The 23592-nt window shown below is 41.5% G+C and overlaps 1 protein-coding gene and 1 long non-coding RNA gene across 2 annotated transcripts in view; one reads left to right on the forward strand and one right to left on the reverse strand.

Moving 5' to 3' along the window:
- LOC144807718 (protein mono-ADP-ribosyltransferase PARP12-like) overlaps positions 1 to 23592 on the reverse strand; it is a 361427-nt gene that overhangs the window by 297190 nt on the left and 40645 nt on the right. Inside the window, exon 2 of the mRNA XM_078673379.1 lies at positions 12490 to 12625. Coding sequence (XP_078529505.1) covers positions 12490 to 12625 — 136 coding nt within the window. The remainder of the gene's footprint in view (positions 1 to 12489; positions 12626 to 23592) is intronic.
- On the forward strand, positions 1829 to 20859 carry LOC144807724 (uncharacterized). The gene is made up of 5 exons (XR_013606396.1): positions 1829 to 1958; positions 5223 to 5335; positions 5568 to 5673; positions 14475 to 14650; positions 19643 to 20859. It is a non-coding gene; the product is annotated as an uncharacterized LOC144807724 (long non-coding RNA).

Consider the following 23592-nt stretch of genomic DNA (forward strand, 5'->3'; position numbering starts at 1 on the left):
AGGATTTGAAAAAGAAGTATTGGAATTTCCAGTTCCAACTGTGAATCACAATGCCCATATCATGATTCGTGGATTTTAACTTGGGCACTTTTCACTCTTATGAAAATGCTGGCATCTCATAAACATGGGGCCTTATTTTCTCAGTAAATGTTTGACTGCAAAAATATATTTATGGATGTAGCACACATCCCTGTGAAATCTTTAATAAACGGGCGAAGAGCAAACCGAAATCAGCCCTGGGAAAAAAAGTTTAAATCAGCCCTCACACTGCAGGAGGACGTGAATAGAATGCGGCCATTTTGGCATGGCTGGGTCATGTCTGCCCAATCTGCTCTAAAACAGTCCTCTAACCTCCAGCCCAACGGGGAAAGTACAAGTGGCAGAAGGAACAGTCTGCCCTGAATTCAAAAATAAACCTGACCCTTAATCTTTGATTTTCTTTGCTCAGACATAGGGATTCAATCCATAATTTGGTTACAATCAAATACATCCACTTGGCTATCCTTATTGTGAGTGCAAAAAGGTATAACAAACCACAAGCTATGCATGTTTTAGCTACGCTAGATCACAGAAGTCTTTACAAAATAATCCTTTTGTTATCATGTGATGGGAAAGCAAAATGTTTAATAGGAAACCATTAAAATATTGTGTACTAATGTTCAAATAAAATTAAACACCTTTGAACCTCAGTTTGTTAATAGAATTGTAGCATAAAACTTAGGTTTGCATTTGTATCTTATTTTTTAAACTTTACACCTTTCGATAGTTTCATGCTTGTACATAAATTATTTATATTCGTATGTTATACATATATCGCAAGTCACCAATGAGATATGTGTCCAACTACAGCAATGAAGACAAAGTTTATAAGGTAAAGGAACATTTAGGTGATGTGAAATATCCTTTTTACCTAAAGTAGACAGTGTTGTATTCCTTATAAAACACTGTCATGTTACTCCCATATCCTAATAAATCCCTTCTCTCCTCCTTCTAACCAAAGACATCCTCTTGTAACTGCACTGTAAAAGTAAAAACATCAGCATGCACCTTGTAACTTCTCATTATATACGAGTTACTTACCTTCCATATATGAAAGGCAATTTGATTTAAAGAACTACAAAAGGGGTCAATAATGTTTCAATAATGTTTCTTCAGACTAATCCTACAACTTTGCTTTAAAAGGGAAACCATTACCATCTGAAAGTTTAAAAAACGGTTTTAACTAGAAGCATTGCCTATGTACCACCACCACAGTACCAGTATAAACACCAATATCACATTACTATCATTACCACACACCTTCACCATTATCAATAGCACTAGTCTGTCACTGGTACCACAGAATAAATACAGGAACACCACCACCACAAAACATTGACACGCTATACGTCTGGCCTTAATGTGCTACTGGATGAAAACATCATTTTTGCATGCCTGTGTTTGCTGGCTTTACCACATTAAACCTAGATCTATTGAATTTGCCAATATTTATTTTCTGGCTGGAGATCTGTAGCCTGCACTTCCATGGACTGAATACCCTACAAATCAACCCACATGTAGATGACTAGCAAATGCAAAACTTCACAGCTTAAAGAGTGACAGAATGCAAGGTCTCTTTTTCTCCCCGTCAAGGAAAGATTGCGTAATGGAAAGTCTTGTGTTTGGATACCTCTTTTCAGCCCAGAAAAGAATGAATGTGGAATTGTGCCAAATGTGTTGTCTGCCGCACAATTATATGAATCCTACAAGATAGGCTGTCTACTACTAAGAGTAACCATAACTTGTCTAACCATAACTTTTCATTATTTACTTTTAGTGCAGCACCGAAGAACATGACGGCACTGTGTGTATTTCCTGCTCTTGGAGTGTGACATTACAAAGTACTTTTGCCCTCGTATAGAAAAAATACCAATATTTTCTCTGAATCTGCAATTTCCAGGAGATAGTACTTGAATGAGGTTTTGTGTAAAATCTTAGATTTTCTTTTTTAACATGACAAATCTGAATCTGCTTTTTAATGAATGTTTACGACTAGTTTACACAGATCTAAAATAAGTTTGAAGTGCAACATGAAAGGCGAAAGTTCTTTTTCGCCTTTCATGTTGCCCATTTTCTATGTTTATTATCTCTCGACGTTTATGTGACCTGATGGTGCTGGGTGACACAGGGTCGTGTTGGCTTCAAATAATGACTCCTCCGCTCTCACCACAGCTATGCCGGTTACTATGCGGTGACTTGAGCTTTTCGCTCCGTAAAGGTAAGCTTTGCTAGAATGGGGAAACGCACTTTTGTGCGCATTGCCAGATGATTAGTGCCAATATCGGCCACACTCACCAGCCCTCCCGCAGCAACATACATGTCACATAAATAAGCAGACAAGGCAACTTTTTGCGGGAAAAATTGCTGCAGGTTTATTAGCATACCAAATATGCCAACATAGTGGGTTATCTTACAGGCGATCCAAAGGCAAGCCGCTCCTCGCGGCTTACCACCTGATAGGCCAACTTGCATCGTGGCCTTAGCCAATCGGTGCTTAGCGGTTGTGGTAAGGGGATAGCCCCTCCCACTTTTGGTGAACCATCGGTCCACCCTATTACTCACGCCCCTCCCCTACGTCGCACCCCAGGGTCCACCGCACAGACTTCCTGGGGATACTAAGCCTCAGCACCCTTTGTGCTCCTGAAGAGGGTACTCCTGAGTACCTTTCCCCCTCTGGATCACCCTGTAACTCTGAGTGTGGCTACCGTCGCAACCAAGGCCCCCCACCAAGGCCGGCGCTCCTACTTACATCCTGCTACTTCCAGGGCCTCCCCTAGATCCAGGAGGAACAAGTCCATGCCTACTCTGGAGAGATGTACCCCATTGTACTCGAAACACCCTGTGGATTTGGCATGAAGCAACCTGTGTCTTATGTAGCCAAACCCCATTTGTTTGGTGAATTTATGCATCGCGCTATTGACTCTCCTGCGCGCAAGCCAGGGTCCCTGCCACAAGAACCCTGGATTGATCTCTGGCCACCACATTTCACATGTCCCTAACTGGTTGCTTAATTTGCAAAATGTGACCTTCATGTTTTGAAGCAATGTCCTTTTGCCCACGGTCGTCAGGTCGTTCCTCCCCAGGTGTATAACTAGCACTTTGGGGTGACGGGTGACTCCACCCAGTTCCTGCTGTAATGTGCCCAACAATCCATTCCATCGCATGTCAGGGTACCCCAGCCAAGTTATCTCGGTGTGGAAAAGCCATGCCTCCACTTCCTGCTTTCAACCCACTGTGCCAATCTGCAGAAGCCAGAGTGGCCAATCACCCAGACCTTTGTTCCTGGCAAATAAAGAAATAGGGGGATGGGGAGGCCGTAAAATTGACCTTATTTGAAAAGCGCTACCTTTAAGCAATTGTAAAGCGCTACCCTTAAGGGCCTCAAAGCGCTGTAGAAAGAGGCCTAACCCCCCAGAGAGAGCCAAGACATAGGCGCGTGGGGAGGTGCTGAGGCCGAATAATTTACATAAATTGTAAAGCGCTAACCTTACGGGCCTAAAGGCTCTGTGAAAGAAAGCCCTCCCCCAAGAGCAAGGCCGCAGCCTTGCAACTAGGCCTGAGGCAGCTGCTGCCAGCGGGACCTCACCCTTCCCACCTGACCCCTGTCCCGCTCCCTAACCCCCGAAGACCCACGGTCACTTCAAAGTTGACTGAACGGGCAAGGCCGGGCCTGGAGCTGAGACAGTGCCCATCACGGGCGATGCCCGCACGGTGGGGCCCCTACCTGGGCCGGGGAGGAGGGGGGGTGAAACAAGGCCCACATTGGACTAACCTTGTGGTCCAACGCGACCTCGAAGCAGCAGCTGCACACGGCATCAGAGTGAGGGACAAAGAGGCCGCCAGGTGTGCGGGAGAGGCATATGTACATCCCCCCTTCCCCGGCCTTGGACAGAAGTGACGCACGGGACCCTGAAGGGGTCTCCGGACACTAAGCTGTCCAGTGTGCCATCTTGTGGCACTAAAGGGGCTGCCCTCTTATGAGGGTCCCCTGCGGGGGCGTGTCGGTCAGCCCGCATTATTTGTTTTCTGGGCTCAGTTGCATTTGTTTAATGAGTGCTCTGCATGTCTAACTGCTCCCAAGCGCCAATCACCTTGTGGTGCCGTTTGTGTTTCAATTGTCAATCTAAGATTTGCATGCTTAAATGCTACGGGTTGTGGAGTCCTTGCAACATAGGCAAAGGACTCGGTGCTGCCAACGAAATCGTACTTGCCTTTTGACGTCGTTTTAATCACACATGCCCTACAAGCTGTTTTTATCATGTTATGTTTACGAGATGTTTATATTCTGTGTGCCTTCCATTCACTGTTTGCCTGCCTATGCTCTTAATTTTGAAATGCATATATGACTGCTATACAAGCATCATAACCAGTGCCGCTTACGTGTTTGGCTCTGTGGTGCCGGTTTCTCTTTATGTGACATATGCCAGTCAAACTTGGAGTTGTGACTGTATGCACATCATGTGTGCACTGTTTCATGCGATGGTTTCACGTTTCTCGTAATATGTGCCACTTACGTGTTTTGCTCTGCTATACCTGCTCCTTTTTCTGTGACACATGTCCTTGATATTTAGAGATATTACTGTAGGGACATATGTCCTTCACACTTGGAGATGTGACTGTATGCACATCATGTGAGCACTGTTTGATGCGATGGTTTCATGTTTCTCGTAATGTGTGCCACTCATGTGTTTGGCTCCGCGGCACCTGCTCCTTTTTCTGTGACACATGTCCTTGATATTTAGAGATATTACTGTATGCACATATGTCCTTCACACTTGAAGATGTGACTGTATGCACACTATGTATGCACTGTTTGATGCGATGGTTTCTCGCTTCTCGTAATTTGTGCCTCTTGCGTGTTTTGCTCTGCGGTACCTGCTCCTTTTACTTTGACACATGTCCTTGATACTTAGAGATATTACTGTATGCATATTATGTGTGCACTTTTGTATGCGATGGTTTCCAATTTCTTGCAATTTGGTTTTTGCCAATTTGGCATGCGTAATCCGGTGGCCTTCTACCATTCATAGTGCTGTTGCACCTCACATTTTAAATGGGTGAAATATCTCTGCGGTGGTGGTTTAGGGCTTTCTTGAACGAATATAGACTAATGTCTCTGTCTCCTTTTATATTATCGATATACACAGTCTGCAATGGTTTTTTATTGTTTACCTTCTTAACAGGCCTCACATCATGAACCATTTATTATAGAGCTCCCTGAAGAAGGAGCCACCCATGGACTTGTGTGTTTTTATCTATACTTGATACTATGGACCTTTTGCTTTCTTGATTTGAGGTAAGTCTGGGATATATGAAAGAGTTATGATGCTTTTTGAGCCTCCACTCTTTGGTTAGAGGGGCAATGGTGGTACCTTAGAACTCTTAGAGGGTTCTTCTGAGGAGTTCCCCTCTCTGTATTTCTAATTAGAGCATGCTGTTTTTTACCGATATTGTGGTACTTATGATTAAGCACCCTTTGCTGCTACGCATGAGAAGGTATTGGTGTTTACATTTCCTTTCTGTTATAGATCTTACAATATATGCCCATTTCTGATTGGATGTTTATCGCGTTTTGGAACTGTATATCTTCCTTTAACATACTATATACTGATTCCTAAGCCGGATATTTCTGAGGTGAGAATAAGTAAACCCTCCTACCAGTATGTTATCTTGCTTCTGTGGTAACTCTTCCATACTTATTCTTCCTGTCTGGGTTTATTTCTACTCCACTCTGTATATAGCTTTGTGTGAGATATTTCTAGTTTTTTTCGATATAACTGTGTGTTGTTTCCTCTAGTCATGTATAATTTCACTGTATGATGGTATTACTCTGTTTATACCTATGTGTTCATCTATCTTAGCCATTTGTCTGGTCTTTGAGCATATTAATATTTGTCTGACTTTTTCTCTTGGAATTATGAGTTGTTTTTTTATTTTTGGGGTAAAGTATATATGTTTAACTAATGTTAAATTGTGTACTTTTTATATGTATTGTTGTGTTATACAATAGTGGTATCATGTGGGTCATCTCAAGTTTGTGATGTTGGTAATATTGTTGTTGTGTTTATGTGTTTTTTTATGTGATGTTTGTTTATAATTGTTACAGCCCCGACGAAGTTCCCTCTGGTAGCTGTGTGCCAGTTTTTATGATTAACTTAATAAAAGAAGCAATGTTGGACAAACTTGGCCTGATTGATTGACTTTGCATTGAGTGCACCTTCCTTATTCGTGAACATTTTCCCATTATCTCATCCTCGGACGGCGGGTGCTGGAAGCGTTTGCACCATCCCTAAATAGACTGTACATATGGATTTGATGTGCTTAACCCTGGTCAGCCGTTTGTTCTTTTCCTGTTAAAGAACTAGAATGTTCAGCAATCAGTTGAAGAAAACTGTTCAGCTGTCTGGTCATTGGTAGTCTGTCTCTTTATGCCGAATAAACCTCTGCCTCCTATCAGTGCTGTGAACCTCTTGTCTTCCTGTGAGGAGAGGGCAAAACGCAACAGATGGTGACAACCCAACACAATCAGCCTCTGCAGAGGACAAATATATTTGCACCACCACCCATGAATTTATATAGCAAAAGAGTAAAGTGACAGTGCACAATGAACTGGAATCTTCAGGTATCACAGAGGTGTCTCAGGTTGTTAATTTGACATTTTCAATGCACACTGAGAAGATCCTGCAAATTGTGTGGAACAACTCTAGGTTGAGATGAACAAAATGGTACCTTGAATCAGTGATGTCTTTGCATCATTTTGCATATATCACCGTAATGTGAGACAGAGAATGCCCATATTCCTGAATACCAAGAGAATGTGTGATGCATTACGCTGCATGGAGTTGTACACAGCAGCTATTTGAATTAGGCCAAAACCGCACAGGAGTTCTGCGTGGATATATTTGTGCGGATGAGTAGTTGTACTTAAATCAGATGGCTTAACGTAGCTTGCTCAATACTGTAAAGTACTGCTAAGGTGTTTCCGGAATGGGAAAAAAGCCTTCAACCCACACCAGGATATCTATACACTTTACTTTGAATTACAATTTCCTGGTACTAAGTTACTCATTTTATGAGCCTACTGTTTGCAATGGCATTTCAAGGCAGAGCAGTGCTGATTCTAAACTTAGCTTGAAGAGCAAAAGTGCACAAGACACATAGGACTGGAAGCAGTGCTAGTAAGATCACTTTTGTAAACTCTGGAAATCTGATTTTGAAGAGTGCTATTCAGCTAACTAATATCCTGAGACACACAATGACTATGAAACACTGGCATATACCTGAAATCACTCTAGGAAGTTAAGCATATTATTGCGTTGTTATTGTACATTGTTGTGTTAGTTCGTTATATAAGATTACTATTTTATTTTTCTTTAACTTATTATATTAACTTACTCATGACTGCTGCCAGTATGTCACAGCCACCACTGTTCCTTTCTAAAGCTAGTGAACCATTAATGCATTGGAAACAATAGAAAAATGTATTTGATTCAAACTAGATTGCCAGAGGGTGAGAGAAATTCCAACTTGCAAGAAAACAGGGTGTACATATACATAAACTAATCTTCAAGGGGAGAAATATCTATGAGAGTATTGAGGAACTACACTGGGAAATGGCGATAATGAGTCTTGTGATGTGAATCGAATTTCTGTAAGGATGCTAGAGGGACATTTTGGTTCTCAAATCAGTGTTGCACTGGAAAGGCAAACAATGTATGCATGACAACAAGGAAAGACTGATAAAGTGGAGAATTATAGAGCATGACTGAGGAACATGGAAAGAACATGTGAGTTTGGATATTTGATGGTATGGTTGATGCACTAAGCATCTCAAGATCAAAGAAAATCGCTAGCAAAGAACATAGATTTGAAGAAAGCAATTACAATTGTAAAAATGTTGGAGCACACATCCGGGTGGGTGCAATAAATGAGGAATGAGAAGATATGTGATGCTGAAGTAGCAGTAGTGAAGGATCCTGGTGATAAAAACTTATTGTTAGCACGAAATGGTGAACAGAATAATAGTGAACGCGAAGAAGGTTGTGTTACAAGTCACAGAGACTGAAGAAGTTGTTGGAGCATGTGGTCAAGGTGAACGTATCATGCCGGAGTGTGACATTGTATCATTGAGTTTGTAAGCTGAATATCAGTGATGGTGATTATGGAAGAACAAGAACCAATTTTACATGCATGCTGAATAGATTCAGAGGAAAAGAGACCATCGTTAAGGTACATAAAGCCAAGAGGGGACATCATGTCCTAGGATGGAAGCATCAAAGGGAACAAGGTACCACATTAGTTTCCAATGAATACAGTTAATTTTATGATTGAATGAGGCTTAAGGTTCAGTTTATACTTTTCCCAGGTGCTCTGAAAAGCACTTGGGATAATTTGGTGGATTTAAATAGAAGATAGTGTTGAAAAATAGGAGTGCGACCGGAAGTACATAAATTAATACATTTGATGTTAGACTCACTGAGAGAGGAGTTGCATAAGTTGAATAAGTTGGGAGCAATTGAACAAATTGAGGCCTCCAAGTGGCTTGCACCAGTGGCTTTGGTGGCCAAGGAATAAAGTAAAAATAATAGAATTTGTGTGGCATTAGGGATTTGAGCTAGAACTTATGGATTGACAGACAATCAATGCCAAACATTCTGAAGCATTTCTCAGTTTTGGGAGCATTACAAATGTTAAGCATGGTGAACACCCTAAATATCGATTCCAAAATATCGAAAGGACAGAATATCAAACAAAAATATAGAATGGACAGAATATCAAATTATCAAAATATAGATAGGACAGAATATCGAAATTGAGGTAGGAAGTATCAAATTCCATAATATCGATTTTTATCATATAGATCCCCAAAATATCGAATTTTATAATATAGATTCCCATAATATCACATTTTTTTTAGTGTTATGTATGGTAGTATATGTGTTAAAATGATGTATTATTTTCTAATGTATGTTTAATTTTTTTAAAGTAATGAATGGTATGTAATTTAATTTTTGCATAATTTAATTCTGTAGCGGGTTGTGGGTTTATAGCGGAATAGGGTGGGAAGTAATTTAATTATATTAAATTAAATATTAATTTTTATATGTATTGATAATTAATAGATTGATAATTAATTATTAATTGGTAATAAAATTTTATAAATTGGTAACTAATTTTTATTAACTGATTAATTGATCATTCTGTTAATTGTATTTTTTATTATTAGGAGCGGGTTGTGTGTTTATAGGGGAATAGGGTGGGAAGTAATTTAATTATAGTAAATTAAATATTACATTTTATTTATATGTATTGATAATGAATTAATTGATAAATAATTATGAATTGTAATTAATGTTTATTAATTGGTAATTCATTTTTATAAATTGGTAATTATCTTTTATTAATTGATTAGTTGATAATTATGTTAATTGTATGTTTTATTATTAGGAGCGGGTTGTGGGTTTATAGGGGAATTGGGTGGGAAGTAATTTAATTGTAATAAAGTTCATTTTTATTTTTATTTATATGTATTGATAATTAATTGATAATTAATTATTTATTGGTAATTAATTTATTAATTGGTAATAATGTTTTTTAATTGGTAATTAATTGTTATTAATTAATTAATTGTTATTAATTGGTCATTATTTTAATTACTTTTTTATTGGTATTGATAATTAATGTAATCTTATTTTAATAATAAATCATTTCTTTCCCTACTGTTGCACTCTCTGGAGTGGGAATAGTAATTTTTACCCCTACGCTATCCAACGCTGTCCCTACTGTAGCACTCTCTGGAGTGGGAATAGTAATTTTTGCCCCTACCCTATCCAACGCTTTCCCTACTGTTGCACTCACTGAAGTAAGAATAGTAATTTTTACCCCTACGCTATCCAATGATTTCTCTACTGTTGCACTCACTGGAGTGGGTATAGTAATTTTTACCCCTACGGTATCCAACGCTTTCCCTACTGTTGCACTCTCGGGAGTGGGAATAGTAATTTTTACGCCTATGCTATCCAATGTGTTCCCTACTGTTGCACTCTCTGGGGTGGGAATAATAATATTTACCTCTAAGCTATCCAATGTTTTCACTACTGTTGCACTCATTATTAATTACCATAAATCAATTATCAATGCTAGTCGGCACTAGGGGTAGTTCTTTTAATTCGGTCCATTTTAGTCTTCTTTGATCAGTTGATGGTACCACATCCTTAGATATATAACTATCTGCTGTTCCATTACAAGATTTACAACCAAGCAGGTATATTTCCACACAAAGAGGATTATGATCACTTTCCAATCTGTCTTGTATTATCATATCCCTCACTGTGTGTCACAGTACTAGGCTGACCAGCACATAATCTATCCTACTGGCACTGTAACCGTTAAATGTAACAGCCCCCAGTTTATCGGATTTTGTATGGCCATTCTGTGCCCGTAAACCATTTTCCATACATATTGAATTGATATGGATCACCACATCAGACGTTTTTTTATTGGCTCTAACTCCAACTTTGGGACGCCCCATCTTAGATCTCCCTCATCTGAATGGTTACCCTCCTCATTTAAGAGTGGCTCAAACGTTGTATTAAAATCACCCACAATAATCAAAGGTAAGCATGACTGGGTACTCTCCAGAAGATCGTCAAGTGCCGCTAAAACACCTGACTTTTTCTCCCTTGAGCCTGCACGTACAAGTTGTACATTACTACAATCCCTCTAGTACCCCTAGACAGTCTAACTGCCTGTTGGTTGGGATAATGTGAGTGTTCAGCCCCCTATCTTGCTTCACCTACATTGTCAGGCCTCCTGATGGTCTCGCTTGTGGACCCTTAACAGCTGGGATGTAAAAATTCAAATATCCGGCACAAAAAATAGGGGTTTCTGGCCAGGTCTCTTGGAACAAGCAGACATCAAACCTCTGAATAAAAGTGTGCCACTCAGGGGATTCCAGCTTAGAGCCTAATCCTGCAATGTTCCATGTCATGAGGGTATTCATTACTGATGCCCCTATGTCTGCCGATTTAAAGTTTACAACTGATAAGCTTAGGCTTAGCGTACTATCCTGCCTAATCCCTACTTTTTGAATGCTTGACAAGGGTTCCATTCCCATGACTTGTGCGAGCTCTACTAATTGGCAATCATACCTAGATGAAATAGTTTTGATGGCCACTTTTCAAGTCTTGCATACTGATTAACTCTAGCAGCTTTTGGCCATAAGTCCAGGTGCCAAGGGCATGTCTTATCAGCAAAGGATGAAGTATCTTCTTGGTCTGTGGGATTGAGTTACTATCTCCAGAAACAAACTAGGATATGACTGGAAGTCTAGAGTTGTCCCCGAAAAATAATATCCAGTAGAAAGGAAAAAACTAGAGACCAAATAACCTTCCAACTATCAAGCTAAGCAGCAGAGTGAAAAGCAAGGAGTAATGAAGTAGGAACTGGAGAAAGGTGAGAATCCACAAATCAAAATAGGATGTGATGCAATCCAGGGAGCAGTTCAGCTATCTTGGATAGGGGATAAATAAATAATGAAACATAGCAAAAATCACCAGCAGTAAACATAGAAATATTCTATTAATTTCAGGATTTGTTCATAGATCAAAACATATTAAAGAAAATAGCTTGATGTGTACAATGCCATGGTACTAAGAATACCTCCCTGCATGCAGCATTACCGACATACCTGCATGTAGAAAAGTTTTACCCCAGAAACATGCGGGGGAAAAAAGAAAATGCTGACGACGACACTAAGTTCTACTGCAGAATTGCTGAAGCGTCGGGAGGAAGCAGCAGCAGAAATCTGGGAGGCGCCTACAGAGCCCACGCCCGACCAATGCATGGCAAAGTAAGGGAGAATCCTTTACAACAGAAGCCTGGGGTCCTTCTCATGAGAAGTGTGTGAAGAACCTCTGTAGCCTTTTTTACATTAACTACCAACAGGGCTTCATATGAGAAAGGCGTTTTCAGAGATCTGATTCCTCAGTCCCATACTCATTAGTTCCCCAGATTTCAACTGTAACTCCACGTTCAAAACAATTACAACTCTCTTAGCATTCCCTACTGACATCACAGTCATTGGTCTGCAATGACTCAGGTCACTGCTGCAGACAGAATTGTCAGTCTCGCAAGATAAACCCTTCCCAAATGAAATGCACTGGTCTGTGCAGAAAATACACATGGTAAGGTTTCGCTAAGTCCATATGATTCATAATTGAACTTCCTATAATTACAATTCCCTGAATAAATGTATTTAAGAATAACATGGCCTGTAATGTCGAAGGGTGAACCTAAGAATTCCGTACATTGAATTAATTAGCAAGGGATTTGCAATAGTGAATTCCCTAAGCCAAATTAACCTAGAATCAAGTCGCATGCAGTTCCATGGATGTACCGACTAGTGTGCAGCATAGAGTAACAAGCGTAGCTTTCTCTGGCATATCTTACCTCAGGCAGGAAGGAGGGGTCGTTCAGCAGCAGCAGAACTTGCAGATCCTTTTTTTTAAGGTTGCTAATCTTGTGGGCCTTCAGCACAGCCTTGTTGGCATCAGACTCGATGTCATGGGAAAACACGCAGGTGTTACTGAAAGGAAACAAGCAGAAGGAAACTGTTACAAAAAAGCATCACTATACTAACCACCCAACAAAGCACCACAAGCATGCAAGACACATTAGAGTGCTGTGTGGATTGGGCGTGTGTCATAACCAGCTGTGAACTCTGAGATTGCTGATCCAAGATTCATAGATCCTCATCATTGCTGAATCAAATATCCTTCTTCCAATAAAAGAATAAATGTATTTCAAATATGTATCCCTTTCCCAACAAGCACTGCTTTTTAACGTAAACAATGCCACCTTTATGATTTACATACTGACTCACTCCTGGCCTCCATTATGATGACACTTGGTTGATGGAACTGTGTGAATGTGTTTTTCAGCTACTAGTTTAGACTGATCAACTCAGATGCACATTTGTTAGTCTAACACCTGATGCATGGTACTTGGCAGGGCTGAAAGATTTGGCTGCATACAGCAATGGTAGTGCAGCTCACCCAGCGCTAATGAAGCATGTGACCTGAGCCAGGTGACCAAGTGACCATTGGCGGCGGGTGTTGGAGTCGTTTCTGCAATGAAGTGAGCTCCAGCGGAAAAACAGAACCCCATAAAACCCAGGTGAAAATCTGAACAGCACCAATGTGTTGGTTCAACAATGGCCAAAGAAGGAAATCAGTCGCCAAATGCAATGAAGTTGAAGAGTAACTGCAAAAAGGTAGCTTTATTCCACAAATCAAATAGCTTACGATGCACTGCCTCGCATTCTGCTGGTTCAGACGTTCAACTAATTCGTTAAAGTTAGAATCCTCCCTCAACGTCCGCAGCACGTGCGAGTCACATTACAAATGATGTAGGGAAAAATAGAATACATTATATACAAACACACAAAGAGCTGAGGCCTGGAACTTCCAGGCAAAGGTGTGAAGTTAGAAGAAGTTTTAGGCCTTAGTAGGAACACAGGCCTCTGCGAGAAATAATTAAAGAATAACATGCCACAAAAGACAATTTGTTTAGCTGAATTAATCAGGTCGCACAGTTTGTTTAAATGTCAGGAAATAGATTGCGGTCAGCTAGTTGGGCTACTGCATGAAGCATAGATCTTGTCTTCTTCCTGACTCAGGAAAACCAGTAGCGCTTAAGCGTAGAAACTGCAAAAATAGGGTTCCACAAGTTCCATCTGCTAGAGAGAGGGGCCAAAATACACTAATCACATAAGAGCCAGCTTCCTCTGAAGCACTGCGGTATCTTACACTTTTAAACTTGAACATGTACATAAGAAGAATTACCAGGTACATATCCTGCCTTAGTACATACTGATGCACATGTGTACGCTTCTGCCAACATGTCTGATAGCTGGTCACTCGCTTCTGCAGTAACCACAACTTCAAACCTAACTGGCTAGATGGCTTAATGGAAGAAACCACATACAAAAGGTCAGATAAGCTTGGCCAATAAGCATTGAGCAGGACATAACCATGCGTTGTGCAGTTAAATATAGATATCTTTGCTCCGCTGAGATTCTTCTGAGAACCGAAACCCACAGGGGGGGTTTCCACGCTCATCATGTGAGGCTAGGCCCACCTACATGTGCTTCTGTTTTCAAGAAATTTCTACATCCACTGATGCTATCCTGTATGTCTGGTGTGTAAATTGCGTATGTTAATGGTCAACTTGTGACCTTCTCCTTTGCGGTTTGGAAGAATAAATAGAGCTGACTTCAAGCTAAATTAGGAAACATCAAGTTGTATCTCCTCTGATTTGAACCGATCTCTCCTGTAGTGACTGATCCTCACTACAGAATTGTAAAAAAATATAAACATATTGTATTGTCAACTTGCCTTTCTTGGTGTTTGTTCAATACATTTATTTTCCTTTAGCATTTTGGTAAGCTGAGCCAGAACTTTCACTTCTTCTCACCTGCTGCCATATCCTGAAATACCTCCTGTCCTCTTGGAATGATTTGCACAACTAAAAGAAGTTAAGAAGACGCCTGTTATAAAGTGTTCTCATTTTTCTGGGACGGGTAGGACATGGGAGTTGGCATTCTTAAAAGGTGAGAACAGTGCGAATGTCGTCCCTTTTAACTTACAGGTGGCATGTTGACAGAAGAATATGTTATATGTTATTATTTTGTTATTATTCATATGTGGGGAAATGCATGCATGATTGTATATTGACACAATAATAAGGACTAGCGTTTCGGTGGTAAGTCCGGAATTTAATAGGGGACCTGACTATAGGTAGTCAAAAGTGGTCAGGGTAGAGTAGCACTTAAGACTGGATAGTTGACATATGTTCTGAAAGCCAAAACACTCAAGTCATCCCAGACCTTAAGTTTGGAAGTGACAGTTTGTAGTTATAGGAAGTGAAAGTCGTCCTTTTGTGAGTCCAGGAAAAAAGACCAGTAGTAGTAGTTTTTGCCCCAGTAGGTATTTTTTGAGTAGATTAGCAACTGTATAGTATATTAGAATGTCTATGTAAATGTGAATAGAAGTGTGGCCACAGATTAATGTCATGTTGTAGTTTTATGCTGTTTATGTTATGTTTGTTAGGATTTCCTACTTTGTGAGAAATATTGTAGAATTCTAGAAAAGGTTTTTATTTAGACAAATTTCTCAAGGTTACTAATCAAAGCACAATCCCTTACTGGCAGCCTATAAAGATGGACACTAAGGATGACGGAAATAAAGAGAACACTGGAATTCGTTACCTCGCCTAACCTACAGAGGACATTTAGAACAACACGAATACTATTTTTACTCTTACTACAGATATTAAATTTTCACGAACTTTTGTTAGGATTTTTTAATTTAGACTACATATTTTATGTGAAAGTAATTTTATTCAACTGATGACAAATGTATTGTGTGCATCTTAGTGTTTTCAAGGATGAATTGCAATGGTTTTAATTAACTATGCTAATAAACTATTACTTACTTACTTACTTACTTACTAGACAAATTTCTCAAGGGTACACAGATAGTTCATCACAACAGGTCCCTGAATTAATTGTCCATTTTTGTAACAGTAAGGTTGTAGGTTTTTCTAATGGCACTGACCCCAGTAGACTACCAATGCTAGTACCACCTAATAATCCCTTCATGGGAGAAATCCTTGAGTGCCTAGCAATTGACACGTTACATTTAGGTATAAGGATAACATATATTGATGTAATAACATTAGATACTTTAGAAGATTAGATAGGTGTTCTAAAGAAATAATTTGAAACTTTTTAGAACATCCTACAGGGACATAGATGAATATCTTGAGGGTATACAGTCATTATTTGATACTATTCTCTTATCGCAGGACTCAGTAGATTAAAACTGCATGATAAAAGTATGTCATTTTTTTTTTTTTTTTTTTTTTTTTTTTATTAAAGCAAGACTTTATTAACCTCAGTAGGTCACATTACATTAAAGTGGTTCCAAATGGAAAAGCCAGATACATTAATCATTACAGCGAGAAAAGCAGCAATAAACGGAAAACCAAACTGACCATTTGTTACGCATAGTATTCGATGCATTAAGAACATTCCGAAACCATTTGGTATCACATACAACTTCCGCTTGCATTTTGTATTTTTTGAAATAACAGAACTACGAACTAAACATACGGCTCAACATCTATCAGCACATCCACAATCATGGAATACCGGAGTAAGTGGCTGGTGGCAAACGCCAAGTCCGTGCGCAATCCACCCCACCACCCCGTAGTGTGTCCACCCTCCTACAGTTGCCCGCACCACACTGCAACCTGAGCGGTGCCCCCGCTTATAGCTGGATTCTCACCTCTCAATTAGTCCGTATCAGTGTCATCATCAGAGCTCTCACTATCATCCTCTGGCAACGGATCACAAATGTCCCCTCTGTATGAGTTCCATGGTAACCATATTCCATTCCACTTACGAGGATTATCTCTCATCTTATATACTGCCCTCTCCGTTACCATGAGCGTGTCCATGTTCCTGAGCCACTGTGCCAGCGTGGGGAGCTCAGACGCACCCCAATTTTGTGCAATGTCGCGTTTTGCCACCATGCAGCCTACCGTAACCCACGGTTTGCCATAGTGTGTTAAATCAGTAGGACCCCAGACATTCAACAGACACACCCTGGGATCTTGAGGTATGGTGGAATTCAGTGTTTGTGCGATGGTACGGAGCACCCGCTGCAAAGTATGTCATTTTTGAAGATTGCAATCACATTTTAATATAAATATAAAAGGAAAATAAAATATTTGTCTCACTTACCTAAATGTATAGAGAGACTAAGATGTTAGACTGGTCTCTGCTTAAAGGTTCATCAGCCAAAAGAAACAGGATTATTTAAAAGAATGCATGAGAATAAGTACATTGAAAAAGAAAGAACAGCTTATATTAATGGAAAGTATGCAAGGAGTAGGAGACGGGTGGATCTCCAGGATAATGAGAAATAAATAGAAGGATATGATCATAATGATCATATGAAAGAATTTAGGAATATAAACAGTTTAAATAAATACAGGTGTTAACAGTACAGGCCTACCTATCTGTCAGAGGCAGGGTGGTTTTAGAGATCAGGAAAAGAGAGGTGGACGATTTATTAATGGAATAGATATTGATGCATTGTCCAGTGTAACCTCTATATTCAAACATAAAGACAAGGTCCTCCAAAGTGCTATGGGGTCCCCTCTAGAATGCCTGGTTAAGGTATACCCTGAAAACAGAGACCAGATAGGAAACAATTGTACAGAATGGCACAAGGCTACTAAATACCACACATACCCAGGGCCGCAGGAATCTGCCAGTACTCACACTCAAAAGAGACCCAGGGGCAGACCTAAGTGCAGTACAAAGAAAAGTCAGGAGCCTGCCAACTCTCCCATTCACAAAAGGATCAGAGGCAGACTCAAGGGCAGTGTAAAGAAAAGCCATTTACAGAAACAAGTAGTACATGCACAAGCCCAGAAGAGGCCAAGTGGGAGACCCAGAAAATGGCCAAAGCCAGATGGTCCTAATGATAACAAAGCAGAAGAGGGGACATTGAGAGAAAACCAATGTCCTCCTCAGTTGACTCACATCAAGTTAGATAAGTGTCATAAAGACAACACAGCTGCCTTCTTTGCATACTCCCTTTCAGATACAGGCGATGATATCGATGACTGGGCCACATATACTCAAGATGAGTGTAGCCAAACACAAGAAGACCCCATTCCAGGCAACGTTGTATATTTTGTAGATGGGTTTCCACAGGAATTAGACACACAGATGTAGTAATGGTCAAAGCCATGAAGCGTGGCTCTTCAGATATTTTACTGATACCAGACCGAATAACACTGTCACCTCATTACTTAAGTCAGGCTGCTGAACTAATTGTGTTAGTGCCAGCGCTTAAACAAGAGGAAGGGAAGCAATAACAATATACTTTGAATCAGCCTATGTCACCACAACAGTGCAAAATGGTCCCTTAGCAACACACATACATAGTTTTGTTAGCTAGTAAAACATTGTCACCTTCAGGCCCATTGGATGCATACAGACAGGAACAGATTTTAAAGATATAGAAAGATATCCAAGCATTGCTTCTTATAGCCCTAAATCAGCTACATTTCCCTTGGCTCACTGCTAGAGACAACATGTCTCTCCAAATACACCAGGATAGGTTTGTTTGCAACTTACATGAGATGACCACAATATATGTATACACCTGTATTGTGTGCCAGCAGGTTTCATGAAACCCCACATTCAAAGAAATAGTATCCACAATACTTCGACATCGAGAGCCCTCCACTGGGATCAGGGCAAACTGTAGGGCAGTGCGACTGGTACCACCACACTGGGCTCTGGAATTCGGGTGGGGGTGCCGGGTCCAAGTATATTGGTATGTATATGGTATATTGGTATGTATATAAGTATATATGGTTTTAAAAGTACTTGCTAGCATTTCTTGACTCTAGCAAATCACAAAGTGCATACAATATAAATACATCAGTGGGTTACTTTTTTTTCTAGAAGATCCTTTTGTTACTTACAGTTTTATAGGTTCAACTCATAATATATAGCAGTAAACTATTGACGGTCATCAAAGAGCTGTAAAGATACTACAGGGTATATATAGATTAGAGTGATACATTTTTTGTTCAGTCTTTTATTTTTCTAATGTTGGAAAACGTAGACATAAATTCTTATTAATAAAGTGAACTACCAACCATGGTGTTAGGGTTTAAACGCTGAGTTTGTGCTTCTTCAGATCAAGCACTCTTAAACTATACTGCCTATCAGTATGGATGACATGTAACTCCTACACCTTGTACTTCTTTGTCTTATAAAACATTTCTTATACATTGATTTACACGTGTGACTGGTTGTCTCTATGTAATGTAGGTGTGGTGTGGAGTGTTTTAACACCCTACCCTGGTACGAGTGGCACTGTAGAACTAATTAAATGCATCTGAGAGTGAGTGTTATGGAGATTTGAGGGGCACTGTTGGAGGGTGGTAGTAAGTGGATCAGTGGCAGAGGTGGTCATTGGGGAGCACCAACAAACATTTTTTAACTTGGCCCCACCAGTGATAAAGTAAGACCTCATGTCCATTGTGATGCCAAGTTTGCTGCTAATATTCTGTTCCGTGAGGTGATGCTCCAGTGGGGCATTCCTGAAGCTATCAGATCCGATATTGGCACATACATTTCTGTCAATTATATCTTCTCCCACCACACCACTTTGTTGGGAATGATACACAAACTCTTGTTAGCTTACCACCCCCAAAGTAACAACATCCTGGTGTGCTTCAGTGACCTCTTAAAAACAAAATAAGTAAACTGTGTGTAAAATTGGAAAATAAATGGTTGTACTGTCTCCCATTAGCACTGTTCACCTCGAGAACCACCCTAGGGTCAGACCACCTTTTGACACCACATCAGATAATGACAAGGAGAATGATGAATGCCATTGTGCTACCAACTAGACATAGGTGAAAGACAGAGAGTGCACCTTAAGTAGTACACATTGAAATGTCTGTTTATGTGACTCGCCTAACACAAGTGTCATGGTTTGTTACTAAACAGGGTACACTGTAGCTGCCATGTGTGTCAACGTCCTTACAGATGACGCCCCTCTAGTGCATGACCAACAGAAACCATTGCCATTGGGAACTCTAATTTGCATCAGGAATTGTTTCACCAGTGGCGAGATTCTGACAGCAGTTACTGCAGTGAAACATTTGCAGCCACAAACAATGGATTTCTTTCTCACTCCAACATCCGCCTGGCCCTAGCTGTGCCATCGATCCCTTTGGACACAAAACAGGAAAAAAAGGTGGGAGAACAGGAGATGCAACCAGAGAAAAGCCTCCTTCCACCGCTTCAACAAGAGACACTTACTTTAAGTTGTGTGCTTTCGTTTTATTTGTCCTTCTCAGTGCGCTAATGTTGATGCTTTTTAGCCCTTGTCTATTTCTATTTCTTCTATTTCTTTTATCCTACATCAGCTCTCATGTGTATGCTTAGAACTGTTGAAAATGATACTGACCATCTTCCTCTCCACACTGCTTTGTTTGAAGAGATGTGGTACCAGATACTAACACATGCACAGCATAGGTACATCCACATCTAACACTAGTTATTAAGTATGCTCCCTCATCCCCAATGTTTCTGTCGTAGATAAATTGCATCACCTTAAAGAGGTTTTCCCAAGCCTTTATTCACTGTCTTTTGCACCTTTTTCATGTAGAATAAAAGCACAGCTGCAACCAATACATCTTAGCTCCATTACTGTGCAAGTTAAAACAACTAGATTTGCTACCATCCCTAAAGTACTACAGACCTTTACAGATAGACTAGAGAAAAGAGATCAGATATCAAGAATGAAGAAAGTAGGCCATAAGAGAGATTGGCCAAAGCGGAAAAAAGGGATTTTAGACCAGGGTATTTTAGAGGTAACTCAAACACCATCCGAATGTGGCAATTATTTGGCTGAATCTCTAATCCCTCATTGCGCCGGTAGGCCAGTACTCAATGTAACATGGATCAATATTTGCCCACAAATGACATACAGGAGCCAAGTTCACATATAGAGCGTTATCATTGTAGAATGGCAGGGACAAGGGGCCCTTTAAGATTTGGTAACATAATAGGACAATTTCAGCTAATGTGGGAAGCTCTGTATAAGCAAAGCGTGAGGGCCATTACCTGTCAGCTGTTCGTTTGCCGCCACCGTGAATCCCTGAGGAGGAGACATAAGGGTGCCAGCTATCGGTTTCCCCCGCCGCCGCCTGTGTCATCTGAGGCCGCGGACGACGCACACGGACAATCCGCGCCCGCTGGCGCATAAAACTGACCCTGGACTTCGGTGGAGCGGGAGCTCTGTATAAGCAAAGCGTGAGGGCCATTACCTGTCAGCTGTTCATTTGCCGCCACCGTGAATCCCTGAGGAGGAGAAGTAAGGGTGCCTGCTATCGGTTTCCCCCGCCGCCGCCTGTGTCATCTGAGGCCGCGGCCGCAGAGCGGGGAAACTACACCCCCCAAGACCCTTAGCGGCCGGACGCCGCACACGGACAATCCGCGCCCGCTGGCGCATAAAACTGACCCTGGACTTCGGTGGAGCGGGAGCTCTGTATAAGCAAAGCGTGAGGGCCATTGCCTGTCAGCTGTTCGTTTGCCGCCACCGTGAATCCCTGAGGAGGAGACGTAAGGGTGCCTGCTATCGGTATCCCCCGCCGCCGCCGCCTGTGTCATCTGAGGCTGCGGCCGCAGAGCGGGGAAACTACACCCCACAAGACCCTTAGCGGCCGGACGCCGCACACGGACAATCCGCGCCCGCTGGCGCATAAAACTGACCCTGGACTTCGGTGGAGCGGGAGCTCTGTATAAGCAAAGCGTGAGCGCCATTACCTGTCAGCTGTTCATTTGCCGCCACCGTGAATCCCTGAGGAGGAGACGTAAGGGTGCCTGCTATCGGTTGCCCCCGCCGCCGCCGCCTGTATCATCTGAGGCTGCAGCCGCAGAGCAGGGAAACTACACCCCCCAAGACCCTTAGCGGCGGACGCCGCACACGGACAATCCGCGCCCGCTGGCGCATAAAACGAACCCTGGACTTCCGCGTCGCGGGAATGCGCGCGGGTTGCGCCGGGCTAAGCCCGGGCCAAGGGCGGGCCCGTCTAAGCCCGGCCAAGACTGGAAAAGGCTGGGCTGGGCCACCTCCCTTGGTATTACCACCAAATGGACATAATAACAGTAAGCACATTGGGCCCGATTCACAGAACTAACTTAAGACAAAATCCTAAACTTACTACTTTTGGTATTCGCAGAAGTTAGGATTTTGTCTTAAGTTTGTCCTAAGACAGACTTAAGACAGACTTAAGACAGACTTAAGTTAGGATTTTGTCTTAAGTCTGTCTTAAGACAAACTTAAGACAAAATCCTAACTTCTGTGAATACCAAAAGTAGTAAGTTTAGGATTTTGTCTTAAGTTAGTTCTGTGAATCGGGCCCATTGTTTTTCTCTGAGCGATTACGCACTGCAAGCCATTATACTGCGGGGACCCCACACTTAACTACTATCAGTACTCCAATCCTGTTTTTTCGTTTTCTGTGCGTTTGTTCTCAAATGGAAACTGTCACTGTTGTTGGTTAGTTGTTGGTGTAGCCCACGTATACATGATAGGAAATGACCACTAAAACTAGTAAAGGAGCTAAAATTCCGGCGGGGTAGGCGTCAGAGGGACCTTGGACGCTTTCCTGACAAAGGCGGTCTCGAATTTGGACCGTGAAATCTCCGTGGCAGAGAGCCGCCTGTCCTTTGAATTCCAGAAAAACAAACGATCCTCTTTGGGCTCAATAAGGTTAACGAGGACCCCACCCACACACAGTACGCTAAGTAATGAAAACATTTCCATTACAGACATTGGCATCCCCTTTTTATTCCAAGACTATTCCCTCCACAGAAGTCAACTAGTAGGATGCCTGCTGAGGTGGTTAACTTGGACCCCTCTGTGGATTTTTCCCTGGAGGAGTCCTCTTTGTTACAGTTGCCATAGCCCACTCCCTAAACTAATAAGTGCAAAGTCATGGCTATAAAACCAGCTCCAGGAGCCTCATTAAAAAGGAAGAGAGGGGAATTTTTTCAGCGGGGAGGAGAACCAAAGCACCCAGAATCTCTCCAAACCCATTCGCGGGAGAGAATACAGTAGTAAAAAAGATTCAATCACGGAGGGCGTTAAAACCTCAGGACAATATTAACCCGCTTAAACCACACTCCCCAGAGAAAGTCCAAAAGCAATGTACCCTGGAAAACATGGAACACCTAGTCAGGTCCCTACTTCTCCCATTAATAGAGAGGGTAAAAAGGATGGGTAGCGATCTGAGTTGCTCAGTGGAAGTTACTACCTCAAACACTAAACTTCTAAAAGAATTAGCAGCACTCATATCGGACAACACTAATAGCAGCCACAACCCCAGCAATACTAATGGTTTTCCTACTAGGGATATGCCCACGCCGCCATGCCCCAAGCTGTTCAGTAAGGTAGCTGAGAAAGTGCCAACTGGGGGTGTGAGAGCCCACACAACTCCAAAGAAGGCAGCCACAGGGGATGTGAAAGTGCCAATGGGAGCTGAGAAACCAACAACTGAGGTGTCAGGAGGCAAGGAGTCAAAGAGTAGAGGGACTGCTGATACTATCCCCAATTTACACCCACCTTCTAAAGAGAAAGGTAAAGATGCAATTATTGAAAAGGCCCACCCCCCAGAGAAAGTCTCTTGGCGGATTAGGTCAGGATTTTTGAATGTACTCTGCAAAGCCTTTTTCAAAAGTATAAATCGCCAAATAGATCTACCACCTGAGGCGGCCCCATACGCTATTGTTCTCACAGGGGTCCCCGAACTTATAGAAGGGAAGAGGGAAGGCTACTTTGAATTAAAGAACAAAGTGGTCCATTGGCTTACAAACAACAGGCCACTGCCCCCCAATATAGATGGAGAGATAGCGCATGTGAGAAGACTGGCCTGGGTGGGACAGAGACC

The sequence above is a fragment of the Lissotriton helveticus genome, chromosome 1_1 (genome assembly GCF_964261635.1).
Source record: "Lissotriton helveticus chromosome 1_1, aLisHel1.1, whole genome shotgun sequence".
Classification (NCBI taxonomy): domain Eukaryota; kingdom Metazoa; phylum Chordata; class Amphibia; order Caudata; family Salamandridae; genus Lissotriton; species Lissotriton helveticus.